General features: G+C 47.7%; 1 protein-coding gene across 1 annotated transcript; it reads left to right on the top strand.

Annotated features, from left to right (window-relative positions):
- Window positions 1-8,681: 8,681 nt before the first annotated feature.
- CGRRF1 (cell growth regulator with ring finger domain 1) lies at window positions 8,682-18,578 on the top strand. Its single transcript, XM_066551818.1, has 6 exons — window positions 8,682-8,860; window positions 11,702-11,841; window positions 13,612-13,789; window positions 13,982-14,129; window positions 16,792-16,899; window positions 17,762-18,578. Exons 1-6 carry the CDS (start codon window positions 8,757-8,759, stop codon window positions 18,110-18,112), a joined length of 1,029 nt encoding a protein of 342 aa, XP_066407915.1. The 5' UTR covers window positions 8,682-8,756; the 3' UTR covers window positions 18,113-18,578.
- Window positions 18,579-19,251: the final 673 nt, after the last annotated feature.

Below are 19,251 nucleotides of genomic sequence, written 5' to 3'. Positions count from 1 at the left end.
GGAGGATAATTCGGTGCTGTGGTGTCAACCAAAAAACTGAGGAGGTCCTGCGAAGATATCCAAAGTCATGGTTTAGTCAGCCCCCATGACTGATCCCCAGTGAAGTTTAAATCAGCAAATATAACATTTCATTTTCTTACACATGCCAAGCTCAACATGTCCTGAGACAATGCTGTGCCAGAGACTGAGTTCTTCAGGCACATGGCAGGGCAGCCCCAGCAGCGCAGCTGGCACTGCCAGTGCAGGAGCTCCTCACCCGCATCCTGGTGGGCGTAGGCTTTTCCACCTACACCTTAAAGATGGTTGTGATGCTCCTCCTGAACACCCCTGCCACGGTGGCTCAGGAGGGATTTCCTGGATATCTTGGAGCACCTGCACCACTGCCTGGAGAAGACAGACCTTGAGCACTTAGTTGTAGACAACAAGAGGCTTCCTGTGGAGATTGGCTTGTGGGCAGGCTTTGGAGTGGTTGAACCACCAAGGCATTTCCGGCACCTGGTGCATGATCCAGGTGCCCACACTGAGGCCATCCAAGATTACACTGGGCTGTGACATGGGTTCAATCAGCTCCTGTTCTGCAGCCCTTGAAAGAGATGCTGAGGCACAGGGCTGTCTGATGGCTGCTGTGCTGCTTGACTATAGTGTACATATGAACTGTATATAAATTACCTCTATCTATACTTGTCTTTAACTAGTTTCATTATACATGTAAAGTTTTTATATAAACATATAAAATGTATATATGTAAAATTTGTGTTATATATATAGTTTTGCAATATTAGGCAGAAATCATATATAAAGATTGGATGAGGTTGTGTGGCAGCAGCATGGCAAGGACCTAGAGCAGGGCAGCCATGAGCCAATTGACCCTGGCTGGAGAGCTCAGCTCGCAGCTGCCTTGGGGCAGTCCCTTCTGGGCTGCTGCTGAACTGCTGCTCCTGCCTTTGGGGCTGTGGTTCAGGCACAGGGGAGCAGCCATGAGCCAGAGAGCAGCAGCATGCAGAGCTGGAAAAGAAGTTTTGAGGTGCAGGATGGGAATCGAGCGGAGAAGGCTTCGGGAAGGAGAACACGAACTGAACGATTGAATGCCTGCCTACTCAGGGGATACTCAAAGTTTTGGATTCCATGTCTGTGCATCTATCAAGGAACAGCTGGATTGGGAGCAGATGGCATCCACCTGACCTCAGACCACAGGCAAAAAGATGGGCAGATATGGGACACAGCAGGGCAAGGGACATCCCTGCACAGCAGTGCTCTGACAAGAGCAGCAGTGGCCTCCTCTCAGTGGCCTCCCAGTGCAGCAGCTGCTGAAGACCATTGTGGCTACACAGATGCTTTTTGCTCTGCAATCCCTTTGTACTCAAAGGCCAAGCTGGGCGTTTCACCTGGGCTGGAAGGTCTGGGTAGGCAGGGAACAGGCAAGAGGCACTGCTGTTGTGACCTCCATGTGTTCACTGGGGACACAACAAAGAGTCTCTTCATCCCAGACACTGCCCAGGGCCTTGGCACTGTGAACCTGAACTTGTTGGACATGCAGGAGACTCTCTGCTGGCAGAGGGAATTACCCACTGGGAAATTGCTGCCTGCAGGTGTCTGATAATGGGAAGATTTGCAAGAGGACTTAGAGGAGCTGGATTTGGGAAGAGTTGAGCAGTAAAAACAGAGCCACCCTCACCCACTCCAGTTATATAAAAACCAGTGCCATCCCAACAGAATCTCTGGTGTTTTTATAGATAATATTATTGATTATAATCAGCAGGATTGCTGATGTTTGTTTCTCCTTGACAAGAGCTTGGGGGTGTTTCTGTCTGCTTTCTGAAGGGAGCCCCTGGGGCCCATTCCCTCCCAGAGGGGCTGCACTTGCTGGGTGCTGGGGCTTTCATTGTTGGGCCCACTGGGAGCCCCTGAGCTGGGCTGGGTAACAAGGTCAGGGCTGGCCCGGCTGTGATGCCTCTGGCCCCTGTGACATCAGGGGCAGCGTGTCACAATGGGGGCCACTATAAAAGGCCCCCACAGGTAACGCTGGCCCAGCACAGCCTGGGCAAGCAGTGAGTGCGCACGTGGTGGGGCTGGGCTGGGCCAGGGCCGGGCCACAAGCACCAAACCCGGGCCTGCATTGTCCCCGTGCATCCAGGGCCAGCCCCTGGGGCCAGTACCTTGGCCAGGGCACGGGGCTGCTGCTGGCGCACTGGGACAGGCCCTGCTGCCTGCCAGCTGCCTGGGGCCCTCTGCTTCCCGCCCTCACATCCCTGCGTCTCCGGGCCTCACTTCAGCCCCCACCAGCTCCCTTGGTAGCCCCACTGAAACCCTTGTCTCTCTCCTCCTGCAGACCATGGCGAACAGACTCGTCCTGGCTCTGACTGTGCTGCTCATCTTCCCGTTCCCACAATCCGTGGTGAACAGATTTCATGGGGATGTGCCACACCATGTATGTGGGAGGTTAAGATATCGCGATGTTACGCTCAGGCAGAACCCCTCCCCTTTTACTGTTACCTTTTACCGTTGACCCCTGTTATAAATGACCCCGTGAAACCGTTAATAAAGGCCATTTCACCGTACCACATTGGTGAGTGCGTGTGCTTGGTCCGTGTGGCAATGGTGCTGCCGCCAAGCCATCCTCGACCCGGGACGCCACGCCCCAAGTGGCGGCCACAAGTGGCACCAAAACCCAGGACGATTCAGGAAGTGGGAATCTCCTGGGCGAGTGAATGGCAGCCAGAGTAGCGGGACTGTCTCCGGCGGGGAGGATGCTCCCAGAGGACCGGTGAGAGGGGAAAGTCTCGCGCTGAGGACCAGCGAAGGAGGAAAGCTCGTGCCAAGGGCCGGCAAAGGAGGAAGTCTCGCGCCAAGGGCCGGTGAAGGAGAAAATGGAGTCCCTCACAAATGTCATTTTTAAAATTCATAGGTAGTGGGGCATAAAGAAAGAAAACAGAAAGGTTTTACCAATTCCATCCTACCAAAAGACGAAGCGCGCATCCTGGCAACTGTCCTGCTGGCTTTAAATCAGTTCCCCAGGGGAGATGAAACAAAAAGTCCTGCCCAGAGGCACTGGGCCACCCGGGCACTAGAGGAAGGCCCACAAGTCATGATCAAAAATGAGTTAGGGAAATGGGAAACGGGTTGGAGGCTAGTACTCACAGGGTGAGGGTACACAGCTGTCAGGAAAAATAGTAAAATTAAATGGTGCCCGCTTAAAGTCGATAAAACTGGACCTTCAGGGCAAAAACTAATGAAATTTGTAAAGCTTGGTTTTGCAGGACTGAATCCTCAGACGCCCCCGTGGCCCGTATCTTCCTAAAGGCTGCGACGAATCATCAAGCAGCCCGATGGCAGACCATACCAGGGTCGTGAAAAACTCAGTGACCGAACTAAAGGAGAGGCCAGCGCAGAGAAGGACTGGGGGAAAAAGCTCAACAAAAGTGGTTCACATAAATGTTGTTTTTGAAAGTCTTGTTTTAAGTGGTATCCATCAAGTAGAGTTCGAACTCTGGCCAGGTTCTGCCTCTACTTGAATGGAATGATCACCAATCAGCCCAGAGTTTTTCTGCATCAAAAGGTTCAAAGGGAGTTTTGGAGAAACATGAATCTGGACATGAGCTCTCCACATCTCTCTTGTTTTAAGGTCAGCTGTCGCAGACTCTGGGAGGATAATTCGGTGCTGTGGTAAATGTATGATTTCAAATCGTCAACTGTGTTAACAATTATCAGCCAAAAATCTGAGGAAGTCCTGCAAAGATATCCTAAGTCATGGTTCAGTCAGCCCCCATGACTGATTGCCCTTGGTTCCACCTTATTAGGCCCTATTATCGATCTTGGACCTTATATTTTAAACAAGTTAGCGTTGTTTATTAAAAACCAGTTAGAAATAGTTAACTTTTTGTTTGTTAAACACTTACAGTTAAGACAAGTTTGCTGTGGTTGTGTTGCATTGTTCAAGTTCAGTACATTTTACCAGTTACACGTTTCCCAGTTGTCAGTTTTAACCTTTGCATTTTCTATGTTTTTAACTAGTCATAAAAGGGGTGGGAAATGTGGGAGGTTAAGATATCGCGATGTTACGCTCAGGCAGAACCCCTCCCCTTTTACTGTTACCTTTTACTGTTAACCCCTGTTATAAATGACCCGGTTCAACCATTAACAAAGGCCATTTTACCATCAAGCACATTGGTGAGTGCATGTGCTTGGTCCGTGTGGCAAAGGTGCTGCCACCGAGCCGTTCTCGACCCAGGACGCCACGCCCCAAGCGGCGGCAACGCATGTGGAGGAGATGAAACCGGCCCCCCCAGAACCACCTGAGCCTGGCTGGGGACCCCGGCTCCTGGCTGCCTTCCAGTACCTGCCCCAGATCTGGCAAATTGCTCAGGCACTGCTTCTGCCTTTGGGGTGGTGGCTCCGGCGCAGAAGGGCAGCCGCGAGGCAGAGAGCAGCGGCCCAGAGAGCTGAAGAACAGGCCAGAAGGAGGAAGGTGAAAATCGAGCAGAGAAGGCGGCTCCTTAAAAAGAGAAACAAAGAAATGGAGCAAATGCGCCGGACCCTCAAAGAACTGGAAAAGCAAATGGCCAGGCTGATTCAAATGAATAGAGATACAAACAAGATGCTGAAGGTAGGCAGGGCAGGCTTTTGGAAGACCACAGGCAGTGGCCTGTGTGAAGGAAAGCTTCCTTTGGGCTGGCCAAGGCGAGCCGCACATCTTTGTGAGCAGCCAGCGCACAGAGCTACGCTTGCCGCCCAGCAGAGCCCTGCGCTGGGGCACAGGCTCAGGGCTCATGACACTCCCTGCCCCTCTTCCCTCTATCTCTTCTCTGTATCTATAGTAACTGCATCTATATTAGTGTCTCTCTTTCCACTTTTCCATGCAGAAGCTTTGCATTTTCTCAAGGACGGAGCCATTTGAAGGAAGATCCGGCCAAATGCCTCGAGATTGATTCAAATTGTTAAATAGTTTAGAAATATTTAAAATATTTAAAATATTTTATTTAAAAATATTTTTCAAAGTTTTAATAACTTTAATGTAGACTAATTCTAGATTAATATGGTAATAATAAGTAATAATTAAGTAATGGCACTTATTCTTTATATTATATAATTACTATCATTCATCAAAATTAGTATGAATTATATTAATTAACAAAATTTAGGTATGCTATATTTTTATCTTAAGCAGTGAAATTTACATAATCTTCATGATTAAAATACTCAACTTTTATTAATGTTAATATATAACAGTATATAAAGTAGTTGCTTAGATAAGATTGACTATAATCAGAATTTGTTATTTTCAATATTTAAAATATGTTATTGTGATTTGAAGATGACACTGACTGCCCTCCTGTCTTGGGAGAGTGACTTCCCTCTGGGAGCTGCAGTCAGTGCAAAGATGCAATAAAGGCAATGCCTGAACAAACGCTGTGTCTGTGAGTCTCCATGTTGGACTCAGGTGTCAGCTGTGGGGAATTCCTGACAGAGGGGCACCACAGCACCCCTGGGCCATGCAGAGGCTCCTTTCCTCCCCTCCGGCAGCTGGTCCTTTGGTGCTGTGATCAGGCCTCTGCTCTGCGGGATGCCAAATGCAAGAGAACCAGGAGTGCCACCACTCCGACTGTCACTTAGGTCCCTGCAGAGCTCAGGAGACACCATGGCTCCTGTGTAGGGTGTGGAACGCTGCAGTAGGCCATGACAGCAGGGACAGCAGGGACAGCAGGGACAGGGGGACACAGCACAGGAATCACAGCCCCGCTGCCCTGGGACAAGCCCGACAGGCAGACAGGACACGGGGCAGGCAGGAGTCCCCATCCTCTCTGTGCCCTCCTGAACACAGGCACATAAGGGACGGGGGGAATGGAGACACAGCAGGCCCCTCTCCTCTGGGAATATCCCACCTGCCCAGGGCCCTGACAGAACACAGGGACTGAGGCACTGCAAGAGGAAACCAAGGATGAGGAGGACAATGCTGAGGTAATATTGGCCCACATTCTGCATGCAAACTGCTCCATGGAGGAGAAAACCAGAGGGGTCCTTGCCACAGCAGATCCCTTCTGATGGAATTTTTCGGTATTCCTGCACACAGGTGTCCTGTGCAACATGGAGCACATGAATGCACTTTGACACCAGATTCTCACCCCTGCTCGAACATTCTGGCACAACAGGAGCAAGCATTCCCTAATAACACAGGGGTTCAACTCTTGTGCAAAGCAACACAAATTATCTGCCAGAGCTGCTCCTCTACTGCTTCTTGATCTGAAGGAGGCAGGAGGTGGTTTGGCTAAAGTTCCTTATCTCTTTTGTCTCATAATGGGAAGGTTTCACAGAGGTCTTGGAGGGGCTGGATCCAGGAATAGTCAAGCAAGAAAAAAATGAGCAAGCCCCCCTGAATCTCACTCAGAAAGCACCGTGAGAAAAGCACCTCTGGTGCTTTCATAGTTGATATTATGCAACATATTCAACATTAGTGGTTATATTGTTTTCCCTATTGACAGGAGGTCAGCAAGAGGGGCTTCTGCTTGCTTTCTGAAGGGAGCCCCTGGGGCCCATTCCCTCCGAGAGGAGCTGCACTTGCTGGGTGCTGGGGCTTTCATGGCTGGGCCCACTGGGAGCCCCTGATCTGGGCTGGGGACCCATGTTGGGGCTGGCCCGGCTACGATGCCTCTGGCCCCTGTGACATCAGGGGCAGCGTGTGACAATGGGGGCCACTATAAAAGGCCCCCGCAGGTAACGCTGGCCCAGCACAGCCTGGGCAAGCGGTGAGTGCACACGTGGCGGGGCTGGGCTGGGCCAGGGCTGGGGCACCAGCGCCGCAGCCGGGCCTGCATTGTACCCGTGCATCCAGGGCCAGCCCCTGGGGCCGGCGCCTTGGCCAGGGCACGGGGCTGCTGCTGGCCCACTGGGACAGGCCCTGCTGCCTGCCAGCTGCCTGGGGCCCTCTGCTTCCCGCCCTCACATCCCTGCGTCTCCGGGCCTCACTTCAGCCCCCACAAGCTCCCTTGGTATCCCCACTGAAACCCTTGTCTCTCTCCTCCTGCAGACAGACCATGGTGTTCAAATCAGTCCTTGCCCTGACTGTGCTGCTCCTCTTCCACTTCCCACGGCCCGTGGTGATTGGTTCGCATGAGGATGCAGAGCTGAGCGAAGAGGACCTGGAGCAGGCTTCCCCAGAGCCACCCGAGCCTGCCTGGGGACCCCTGCCCTCGGCAGCCGTGCAGCAGGGGCCCTACTGGGCTGCTGCTGAGCTGCTCCTCCTGCCTTTGTTCCTGTGGCTCAGGCGCAGAAGGGCGGCCATGAAGCAGCAAGAAGCAGCCAGGAGAGCTGAAGAAGAGGCCAGAAGGCGCAGGATGGAAATCGAGCAGAGAAGGCTTCGGTTCAAGAGGACATTCAAAGACTTGAAGGCCATGTGGAGGACCATGAAAATGATCAAGAAGAAAATGGCCAGGCTGATTTGAATGAACAGCAAGGTGTGCAGGATGCTCTTTGGGCTGGCCGAGGCGAGCCGCACATCTTTGTGAGCAGCCAGCGCACAGAGCTGCGCTTGCAGCCCAGCACAGCCCTGCGCCGGGGCACAGGCTCAGGGATCCTGACACTCCCTGCCCTAATCCACTCCATCTCTTTATTGTATCTATAGTAACTGCATCTGTTAATGCTTTTCCCTGCCATAACATTGCACTTGGTCCTGGATGGAGGTATTTGAAGGAGGATTGGGCCAGACTGATGTGCCCGGATTGCAATAGGGGAAAAGTTTAGAAATAACGATATATATTTATTATATCTAGATAACTCTTTTTTGTTGAACAATATAGTTGTACAATATATTAACTGGCATTATTTGTAATAATACTCAATTATAAGATGTAAAAGCTAGAAAAAATGTAGTACTAGAGTTTTGCTGGAGGGGAATATAAATTTATTAGTCAGGAATGACACTTTTTTTTTCATTTGTATTGCAAAAACATATTACATAGCAGTGTGTTATATTAAATATATGATATGTATTTTATATGTCCATTATATAAAATATGTATATGTATATGATATATAATATGGTAGAATTTAACAGTATAGCATAAGAGTATATTTTAACCTGTACTTTACAAATTGAATATGGCATATTTCATGTAATAGATAAAATAGAATATATAATGGCTGTAAATAGAGGAATTGATAGAAACAATCGATATTGTTATAAGTGTATGGATACAAATGATACTTTGATTTTTGTCATGAATTTCAATAAAGTTGTCATCGACATATTATTTCATTTGTTATGTTTCATGTGTCTGTGCCAACCCTGCAACACTGTGGCCGCCATGGTCCTGCCCCATCCCTGGCACATTGAGGGCAGCGCCTTCACTCGGTGCCGCCATGGCTCCACCCGGTCCCTGGCACATTGAGGGCAGCGCCTTCACTCGGTGCCGCCATGGCTCCACCCCGTCCCTGGCAGGCTGAGGGCAGCGCCTTCACTCGGTGCCGCCATGGCTCCACCCCGTCCCTGTCAGGCTGAGGGCAGCGCCTTCACTCGGTGCCGCCATGGCTCCACCCCGTTCCTGGCACGCTGAGGGCAGCAGCTTCACTCGGTGCCGCCATGGCTCCACCCCGTCCCTGGCAGGCTGAGGGCAGCGCCTTCACTCGGTGCCGCCATGGCTCCACCCCGTCCCTGGCAGGCTGAGGGCAGCGCCTTCACTCGGTGCCGCCATGGCTCCACCCCGTCCCTGGCACGCTGAGGGCAGCAGCTTCAGTCGCAGGCTGAGGGCGGCGCGGCCAGCCCGATGGCTGCCGTGTTCCTGGTTACGCTGTACGAGTATTCGCCGCTGTTTTACATCGCCCTGGTGTCCGTCTGCTTCCTCGTCACCAGCGCGCTCGTCCTCGGCTGGTCAGTGCTCGGGGACCGGTGGGGCTCGGCCGAGGGGGCCTGGGCTGTGCTGAGCGGGAGCAAGGCCAGGCCCACTGTAGGGGCTTGGAACGGTCTCTTCCAACCCAAACGCTCCTAGGCTTCTAAACGAGCAATAAAAATAATTTTTAAAAGAAATTATACGTATTTCTGTTAAGCTCGTTTCTCTTTTAGTGATACCGAAATGTTTTCTTAATACTTTTTGTAATATCATTCATAATATTGGCAATCAATGCGTTTGTGTGTACTGAGCTGTGTGAATCGAGGCAAGGGGGCAGAGCTGGGGAAGGGTCTGGAGCGCCAGGAGCAGCTGAGGGAGCTGGAGGGGCTCAGCCTGGAGAAAAGGAGGCTCAGGGGGACCTTCTGGCTCTGCACAGCTCCCTGGGTGCAGCCAGGGTCTTTTCCAACCTGAAGGATTCTGTGAATCTGTGAGCTGATCTCCTGAAGTGTCTCGAGGGGTGGGGAGTGAAAGGGATTCTGATTGTGTTTGAGAGGATGACGCAGAAATGCCACTGTTGCCTTTTTCAGAAGCAGCTCCTTTAATGTCCCTAACCCTCAGGAGTGGCTGTAAATGTAAATACTGGAACTTGCCAGGAGCAGTGCATTGATTGGCAATCAAAATCTTTCATGTAGAAATTGTGGCTACAGCAGACTCGTGTGGCTTGTGGTGACAATAAAACTGGAGTTGTTGAACTTCCTCTCATTGGTTCCACATTAATATCTGCAAAGTGCTGGTGATAAAGGTATCTTTAAAAAAATGATCATACTAAGCCATGATTTAGATGAACCTTCATCATGTCTATCCCTAACCACTGCTCCTTTTGCAAATTTAATCATTATTTATCTACTTGTCGTAAATTCTGGCAATCCTCTGCTCGAAAAGGTCTGAAATAGATGTGTGCTACAAGATCCTAACATGTATGCACTGGTGACTTTTGGGTACGGGGTGTACAGAGGACTGTCCAAAGGCTTTTTGTTGTTCCAGGATCAGAGATTCCAGTTGCACCTGCACTAGGTGTTATTGCAGTTTATGGAAATACATGCATTTTTTTCTTCAAACTGGAGTATTAAGGGCCTGTTAATGAAGGAGGAGTGGTAGCCAGGAGCTCAGCACATAGCAGCAGGTGAATGTGTGGGCAACTGCTCAGAGGTATTTGCTGCTCCCTTGGAATTCTCCTGTGCCATGGCCATGACCAGGAGCCTCCAAGGGATTTTCCCGTGCCTGCAGCTGCAGTTACAGCTCAGGTGCTCCTGAACTTGCTCAGGAAAACAACTCAAATCCTTCATTTGCCACACAGGGCGCTGTAAATGCAAATGTTGTCACCGGAGCAAAGCATACCTGATCTATTGCTGCAGTGGCATTTGGGCTCCCCCATAATTTTCAGCATTCATTTCTTTAATGATGTGTTTGTGTTGGTGTCAATCAGCCTGAAAAACACCAGCTGTTGAGGAATGTTCATGTTCTCATTTGTCAGGCCTTGCAGTGATGGGAGGAGTGTCTGTTCCTGTGTCAGCTCTGCATACCTGTGGCTCTGCTCACAGGCCAGCTTCCAGAGCCAGTCCCACAGGTGCCCTGGGCACAGGGGTGAAGTGGAATTTACATCACCTGATTACTTGGGCATTGTATTTTTAGCTGGAGGGGAACGCTCCTGTGAGGTGGAGCTGAAGGCTCAGCACCTGTTGGTTCTGCAGAAACATTCATTCATCAACTAAACCCTTGGAAATTCCTGCTTTTTCTAAGCTAGCACTGCTCTGAAGAAATGAATGTTCTCCTCTACCAGCTAATGATCTGGACTGTTAGATCATAAAATAAAAACTGTATCATTCCTACACTTCCTACACTTCAAATTTACAGAAAACCACACCTGACTGTGGAACAGAAAGGCCTCCATGCCTTCAGCTGCTGCTAAAACTGTGCCAGAGGCTCTTTTATCTTGCTGCTTTTCATGAGGATAATCCTGTTGCTTTCATCCAGTGAAGAAAATTTCCAAGGAACGGGGATTTTCTGCCACAATCAGGCAGATTCTGGTATAAAACAGGGCTGCAGAGAGGGGCTCTGTTAAGGTTTGGGTATTGAAGAAGGGAAACAGCTGCTGCCTCTGGCTTCTTTGTGAGATGTTTAACTGGGATATTCCCTCCCCTACAGCCCCAGGGATGTCACTGTGGGTGTTTTCCCTCAGTTGTGGCAGAGAGAGCTGATTTGAGCTGTGCTCAAATCAAGGATGGCCAAGAGCCTTCGATGATGCCACTGAACAAACGCAAATGTTTCCATGAAAGGAATGGCTTTAAACGGACAGAGAGCAGCTTGAGTTGGATATTGGGAAGGAATCCTTGGCTGTGATGGAGATGAGGGCAGGGCACAGACAGCCCAGAGAAGCTGTGGCTGCCCCATCCCTGGAATTGTTCAAGGCCCCGTTGGATGGGGCTTGAAGCAGCCTGGGCTGGGGCAAAGTGTCCCTGGTCACGGGAGGAGGCCGGAATGGTGCTCGGTTCTGCGGGACTCAGATGGGAGGGAATTCTGGCCTAGCCCTTTACCACTAGAGGGCACCGACAACTCTCATTCATTTTATTCCCTTTGTGGAAATCCAGAGTAAAATATTCCCCTTTTAAAGATTCCCTGCATCACTGTGCAGACTCCTGCCTTCTGACAAAAAGCTGAAGTCCAAATGGCAGGATATATTATCCATGCATCCTAGCAGATATTCTGGAAAGCCAAGCTACCTCTTTTTGTTCTGCTATTTGCTATTTAGAGCTGACCAAACAAAAAGTCAAATGTGTCAACACTAACACTGAACCCACTCGTTCTTGTTTTGTGTCTCCTAGGTTTGGTTTGGGTGTTCCTGTTATTCTGAGGAACTCAGAAGAGACAGAATCCAGCACAAGGGTACTGAAAAAACGGATGAGACAAGTGAAAAATCCTTTTGGGTTGGAGATCCATAATCCTGCTGCAGCTTCAGTAACAAGTCAGTGGATTTCTTACATGGTTTTTGTCAATTTTCATTCCTGAACTTGGTACTTTCCATTTTCTGCCTAGAATCATAGGATGGTTTGGGTTGGAAGGGACCTTAAAGATCATCTTTTTGCTCTCATCCTTTTTCTCTATCATAATTTCTCAGAAATACACTTCCATTACGACAGAAATAAGCTTTTACACAGTTTATAAATGTGGTGTTTTTAAAAGTGAAATGTTTGGATAATAAGGTACATTTTAATTCTCATTAATGGAACACTTCCTGCTATTACAGATCTTTAAGTAACTAAAACATTTGCAAATTACCAACCACTGTGGGCGTTTCTATAAATTTCATGGAATTGTAGAATTGTACAGAATTCATTATGGAATATGTGCCACCCACTTAAATCTAAGCCCAGATCTTCAGCAGTGTTTGGAAGTGCACTATTTTTAATAAATAGATAAATAAATCATCACTCTCTTTTTTCTATCTGTTCTCCAATGGAAACTGCATTTAAATATCTGTTTGGATCAGAGTTCAAGCCACCCCTATCATTCCTGAAATCACCCAGAGAGGAAGTGGAATTCATGGCCTTCTGCATCACTGGGCAGCAGTGAGCAAGGCTGAGCATCTTCCACCCACACGGATGTGGGGCCTTCCAATGCATGAGGAGGGGCTGCAGCAGATTTCCCCCCCTCCCTCAACATAACCCCCCCAACACAACAAATCCAACAATTCAGGTAAATGGGATTTTTCAGGAGCTTTGAGCACTCCTGCTCCTGTTTGTGCAGGAAGTGTTTAGAAGTTGACAGGTTTTTGAAAAAAGAATGGGGAGCATAGAGGCCCTTTTACTCCTCCCTCTGCATGATCCAGAGCCTTATTCTTTGAGAGCACAGAGTTTTGTAGATGAGTGATCTAATTACTGCCATTATCTCAGGAGGGAATGGACTTTGGGCTGAGGTTGTGCTCTTGGATCTGCCAATGAGTGTCTAAAGTGTTACCAGAAGTTAAAATTTACCGTTCATAAAATGCATGTGATATTTTTGTGAGCTTAATCAGCCATTTTATCTCCTCACACCCACTGACTTCCATAAACACTAAGCTGAATCTAAATTGTCAGAAGATTTGTTTATAATGATAAATAATTTTTGTTATTTTATAACGTTTAGCATTTTAGGGGCGGCCCAACTGCAGCCTTTCAGTACCTGAAGGGAGCCTAGAAGAGACTTTTACAAGGGCCTGGAGGGACAGGACAAGGAGGAATGGCTCCCCACTGGCAGAGGGCAGGGATAGATGGGATAGTGGGAGGAAATCCTTCCCTGTGAGGGTGGTGAAACCCAGGCACAGGTTGCACAGAGAGGGACTTGGGACAAGGGGATGGAGGGACAGGACACAGGGAATGGCTTCCACTGCCAGAGGGCAGGGATGGATGGGAGATTGGGAAGGAATTCCCTGCTGGGAGGGTGGGCAGGCCCTGGCACAGGGTGCCCAGAGCAGCTGTGGCTGCCCCTGGATCCCTGGAAGTGTTCCAGGCCAGGTTGGACAGGGCTTGGAGCAGCCTGGGATGGTGGAAGGTGTCCCTGCCATGGCAGGGGGTAGAACAAGGTGAGGTTTAAGGTCCCTTCCAACCCAAACCGTTCTATGATTTTATGGTTCTATGATAAAAATCTGTGACACCGAAGGTGTTTTCTGCCTGTAGCTCTTCAAGCATCTAGACTTAGCAATTCCAGGATTGCTGCAGGTGGTGAGTTAATGAAATCCCTCTCCTCTTTCTCCAAGGGGGTGTAACACTGACACCTGACTGCCTGGAGGACTGTGTCCTTACCTGCTACTGGGGCTGCAATGTCCAGAAACTCCACGAAGCGCTGCAGAAACACGTCTACTGCTTCAGAATAAAGACTCCTCAGGCATTAGAGGATGCTCTCTACAATGAATACCTCTACAAACAGCAGTACTTGTATCCTTTTTTTGAATTGTTTTGACAAAATATGTTGATTTTTTTGGCACGGGGAGCATTGAGGATGGTAAATGCGCTGCAGATTTTGGCACAATGCATTTATGAACAAACACGATGAGAAATACTCTTTATGCAAACGTCATGTTTGTCTGCAATTGCAGCCACTGATTGTTTTCCTTGACACAGGCAAAGCATTAAAAAAAATGACAAGGCAGAGAAATATTGTCAGTTACCAGAAGATGCTCAAGTTGTGGATTTTGGCCCTGTGCCTAGAGCTCGCTATCCCTTGGTAGCATTGCTGACGTTAGCAGATGAAGAAGACAGAGAAATATATGATATTGTAAGTAATATCAGAGTATATTTCAGGGCCACTGTGTTTAAGGTCTGAATGTTTCAGGAGAGAGGCTTGAAAAAAGCAGCTTCACTTTCCTGTTCCCTAGAATTTGGTCACTCACTTTCTTATTTTCTTAAATAAAGCAGTTCAAGGCTTTAACTTCCAAATCTCAGCCTTTGAAGAGGCAATGGGGAAACATTGCTTACTCTTTACTTATTCACTACAGCATTTAAAAGATGCTTGTGATTTCCCCAAAGCTTCAGCCTGCCAATGTCCCTGAGGAATGAGGGTTGGGGCAGTTTAGCAACCTGTTACTCTGATTTCTGGGATCACACGGGCATGTGGTGGAGCTCTTGCACTTAAACAGATTCTTGGATTCTGTTGGCAAGGCAGGAGGGTTTTTTTAATAAGTGTCTGGCACAGATATGGAGCTGATTGCTGACTTGGCTATTAGAAACCTAGAAATTACCTTTCTGCCCCAGGTCTGTGTCATGGTTGTGTCTCACAGGAGCCAACTCCAGGACACTTCCAGGAAGGGGTGAAAGTCTGGCTCGAGGCTGATGGGAGACACTCAGCTCCTCAAAAAGGGTCTCCTGCTAATCTCTTGCTATTAAAGCAGCTTCAGCCTTGCCACATGCTGTTCAATACCCTTTCTAAACTCTAAATTGGTGAACTCTGAATGATTTGAGACACACTTTTATCTCCCATCTTTTCATTGGATTGATAATCTGCTTGCATTATCTCCTTGAACAGTAGCACAACTGAATTCAGAAGCAAATTGCCTAAATCCACTGAACACTTTTCCATGCATTCAGCTGCAAGCTGTAATCACAGCAGTACCTGAGAAATCTGTCCCCTTTCCAGTGATGGCTGTCCTTGGCTTCTTGTCACCTGACTTTAGGACTGCCCTCCTCCCTCCTGTCCCCACTTGAGATGTTTTAATACATTTTTATAGAGACTCTAAATGTAGTATTTGAATGTATTTGACATTAGCATGGGCATGAATTTGTAACAGCTCTCTTTTGAGCCTTAACATAGAAGAAAGGGGTGGAAGGAGAGTGGTGGAGGTATTTTTCCTCTGGTTTTGGAGGAAAGGAACACATCTGTAAATCCAGTCGGGAGTAACTCCACCTGAACTCCTTGCCAGACAAATGTCAGAATTGCGTCTGGTTTGTTGAAACAAACTTGTAAAACAGAAATGGTATGTGGAAATGGATCTTTGCCAGTGTGATATTACCATTTTGAATTATGTTTGGGGGGGTCTGTGTGGGTGTCCATCACTGTGGATGGTGTTTTAGTGATTCTTTCCTGGGGGGGGGGGGTCATCTGATTTTTATCCAAACTGGTTTTGTGGCAAGATCATCCCTAGTTGGTTTTGTGCCATCATTTTCCTCCAGATCCAGAAAATTAGCATGACCATATATAAAATGTACAGAAATTACTGGAAGAGTGTCATGGCTAAAGTGGAAGCTTAGATCTCAGGCACTGTGATTTAGAAAAAAAAGACCCTTTTGCCAAGGAATAGTGAAATCAGTTCTTATAAATCCATATGTGTAGGTACATACACATTTGAACTCTGTATTTAATTAGCCATGTGTGGATTTTGAAGTGCAAGTCTAATTTGCCTTTAAATTTCTTTTTAAAGCAAAACAGCTTCTATATTTCATTTCTCTTTTGACAGCTTCTGGGAACTACAATAATATTGAATTTCACTTTCTTTTTTCCCAGCTTTTTAGAGGCTATTACGTAATTTGGGCAGGGTGGGGGTTGTTAGGCACAGCATGCAAGCTTGGAGTGCTTGTATTTCCAGAGGAATTATCTGAAGTCAGCCCGTGGGGGTTCAGAATCCTTTCCAGTGAAATTTGTCTTTTGCCTGCTCAGATTACAAGCCAATCACTTCTTAGTGATTTTTGGAGTCTGAAAACTGCAGTCTGTGTGTTTCTGAGGGAAGGGGGAGAAGGTGGAGAAGACTGCTCAGGTGCCTTTGCAGTTTGGGGTGTAATTCCATGAGGTGGGAGCAGCCAGAGCAGGGCTCTGCTATAAACTGGCCACAGAAGAGCTCCATGGGGAAGCAGGGTGGGAAGCTGAAGGAGCACCCAGGGCTCTCTTGTGCCACATCCTGTTTATCCCTTGTCCACTATAATTTTTTTTTAATCAGTGCTTCAAGTCAACATTGTTGAATTCCTGATTGTCTAAAGAATTAAGCAGGTCAGGAGCTGTACCAAAGCAAAACAGAGAATCAGGGAATAATATGGGTTGGAAGGGACCTTAAAGATCATATTTCCCATCCCCTGCCTTGGGCAGGGACACCTTTCACTGTCCCAGGGTGCTCCAAGCCCCGTCCAGCCTGGCCTTGGACACTTCCAGGGATCCAGGGGCAGCCACAGCTGCTCTGGGCTCCCTGTGCCAGGGCCTGCCCACCCTCACAGCCAGGAGTTCCTTCCCAAAATCCCATCTAACCTGTCCTCTGGCAGTAGGAACCTATTCCCTGTGTCCTGTCCCTCCATCCCTTGTCCCCAGTCCCTCTCCAGCTCTCCTGGAGCCGCTTTAGGCCCTGGAGGGGGCTCTGAGGTTTCCCTGGAACTTTCTCTTCTCTGGAGTGAACACCCCCAATTCCCTCAGCCTGAGTGATAAGGTTATTAAACATAGAATTTTTGTCTGTTTGTAGATTGCAATGGTGGCTGTAATTCACGTTCCTGATGAAAGCTACAGACTCTCCTGCCGAATTTTGTATCAGTATCTCCTCCTGGCTCAAGGTCAATACCATGACCTGAAGGTAAGCCACGCACGGAGTCTGGTTTCATGTGTATGACAGTGTTAACTTTAGCTTGTGTAGGCTTTCAGGAGCCTAAATTAGTACAAGACTTCTATTGTCATGCAAAGAACTGGATGGTAGCTTAAATTATTTTATCAGTTAAGTAGTGCCACAGGAACTTACTGTACAGAAATATTTTCCATTAAAATATTCAAGATTTTCCAGGGAGATGAACTGCTTCTAATCTAGGAGTCCTAGTGTCCACTTAGTAAAGCAGTAGGAAAAGAATCACTGTTGAATGCTTCTTCTTTCCAGAATTGTTATTTCCTTTCTTCAAAATTCTCTTTTAATCAGGAAAGCCTCAGAAGAAACTTACTTTTTAAAAATTCCTTTTTCTTGCACTATGCTTAGGAATCATGCCCAGAAGAATTTGCACTTCACGTAAAATAAGACAAAAAAAGGAGTAGGGGATTGGAATATGAGCATGAGCAGAATGGGTTGAGTGCAGCAGATTTGACAGGATGGTGGGTATAATTTTGGTAGGAACAGATAGAGGATCCCTCTAGGCACAGAGACTGATGGACCAGAAACAAACCCAAACTGCTCAAAACCTGAGCACTTCTGTTAAATTTCATGCATGACATTGATTTGATACAACCAAGGTCTGAGGATTTCTCTTTAATATTTTCCCACTGTTTTATGTAATTTCATGTTTCTGAAATGCCTTTAACTGGAGGCCAGGCAGCTGCCAGGACCCACACAGAGTCTGGCACTGTTTGACCCAGTGAATGGATCCAGTAGAACTTCCACTGCACCTGTGCGTGTGCAGAGATTGGGGAAGAGTTTGTTCACTCCCAAATATTTGTGTTTATGTGTATTTTAGCAACTCTTCATGTCTGCAAATAGTCCTGCACCCTCCTGCAGTGATACCTTCCCTGGTGAGAGCAGCACTGACAGAGGGCTGCTGGAAAAGGCTGGGCTGGCTGGAGATGAAGCAGAATTGCAGGAAGAAAACAGCAAAGACTGTGTGGTGTGCCAGAATGGCCCTGTGAACTGGGTCCTCCTGCCCTGCAGACACACGTGCCTGTGTGATGGCTGCATCAGGTATTTCCAGCAGTGCCCAATGTGCAGGCAGTTCGTGCAGGAGTCTTTTCCACTTTGCAGCAAAAAGGAGCAAGATGAGGATGAATCGACCCGTGTCTTGCAAGATGTTCTTCCTGGAAGAGTTTTTTAACAGGAGTTAAAAATAAAAGACCTGGGTTATGTGCACTAAGATTAAATGTGGAAGCCAGACTATTTATGGGAGGATATGTAGTGTTAACTTGTAGGATTTTGCTTTTTTTTTGTTGGGTAATTTTCAGCTTCCTTATTTTTCCTCGCTCCATATGCTCACAGGAGCGCTGCTTCCCCGTGCAATGTGGACAGGAGAAGTGCGTAGGATAGCTCTGAAGGATGTGAATTTATTTATAACTGCTTCCTAGATTTTCTTGGAGCACTATTGGAGGCTATTTTGACTACTAAATTTAGGCTGTCTACTAAAAAAAGAATAAAACTTGCAAGTGCAGTTGCCCAAGGCTCATTCTATATTTATTGTGTTTAAAATACTATAGCTGTATATAATTTTAACTCGGTATAATTTAGGAACTTAGCACTTTACAGAATGTACCATATGAAGGAAAGTAAATATTCTTCATCATTAACTCTGTGTGTGTTTATTTTGTAGCTGAAGGTTGGGAGCTGGGGGGTTGAAGGTGGGGCTCAGGACACTGTTTCTGGCTGGTTTGAAGGATTTGTGTGTGAGGGCCTTCAGCCAAAGCCCTTTGGAAAGGTTTTTGTTGATGACTCTTGAACTGCATGTTGATGACACTTTCGAGCCTGAGCCCCCGCGATGACATCTTGTGACACAGACTTTCAGTCTTGTTGGCAGTGCCTGTAAGAACTTGTTCTCCATGCAAATGTTGGTTAATCACTCTCCAGAGTGGTGGCAGCTTTGTGGTGCTTTGAGGGATTTCCAACTCTTTTCACTTGCATGGTCAGCTTGGATGATCAGTAACAAGTTAACCAGTTACCCTTATCAATAGTCCCAGGAAATGTAGCTGCTCTAACAAAGGAAGAAGCTAAAGAATAGCAGAAAATTATTTCCTTTCATTCCAGTGGTGTGCTGTCAAAAGCAATAAAAATGCCTGTTGAGAAAGGACAAATGGGCTGAGTCTCACAACTGCTCATATAAGGGAAAATGCTCCTTAGAACCTGTAGAAATGGGGAGTAGCTGCTTTCTGTCCTCCCTTTTGTTCCCTTGCAGCTTTTCTCCACATCCAGTTCCAGGACAGCTGCTCAGGCTGAGGCAGGGAAAGCTGTGCTCCATGATCCTCA

Source organism: Molothrus aeneus, chromosome 6, assembly GCF_037042795.1.
Source record: "Molothrus aeneus isolate 106 chromosome 6, BPBGC_Maene_1.0, whole genome shotgun sequence".
NCBI lineage: Eukaryota > Metazoa > Chordata > Aves > Passeriformes > Icteridae > Molothrus > Molothrus aeneus.
Note: the sequence above shows the minus strand (reverse complement) of the source record. Positions and strands in the feature narration are given on the sequence as shown.

Bases quoted from the DNA above. Each gene is read 5' to 3' on its own strand.
- CGRRF1 (XM_066551818.1), top strand. From the start codon at position 8,757: ATGGCTGCCGTGTTCCTGGTTACGCTGTACGAGTATTCGCCGCTGTTT. The intron at 8,861-11,701 runs GTCAGTGCTCGG...TGTGTCTCCTAG, and splicing joins AGCGCGCTCGTCCTCGGCTG to GTTTGGTTTGGGTGTTCCTG. The intron at 14,130-16,791 runs GTAAGTAATATC...GTCTGTTTGTAG, and splicing joins ACAGAGAAATATATGATATT to ATTGCAATGGTGGCTGTAAT.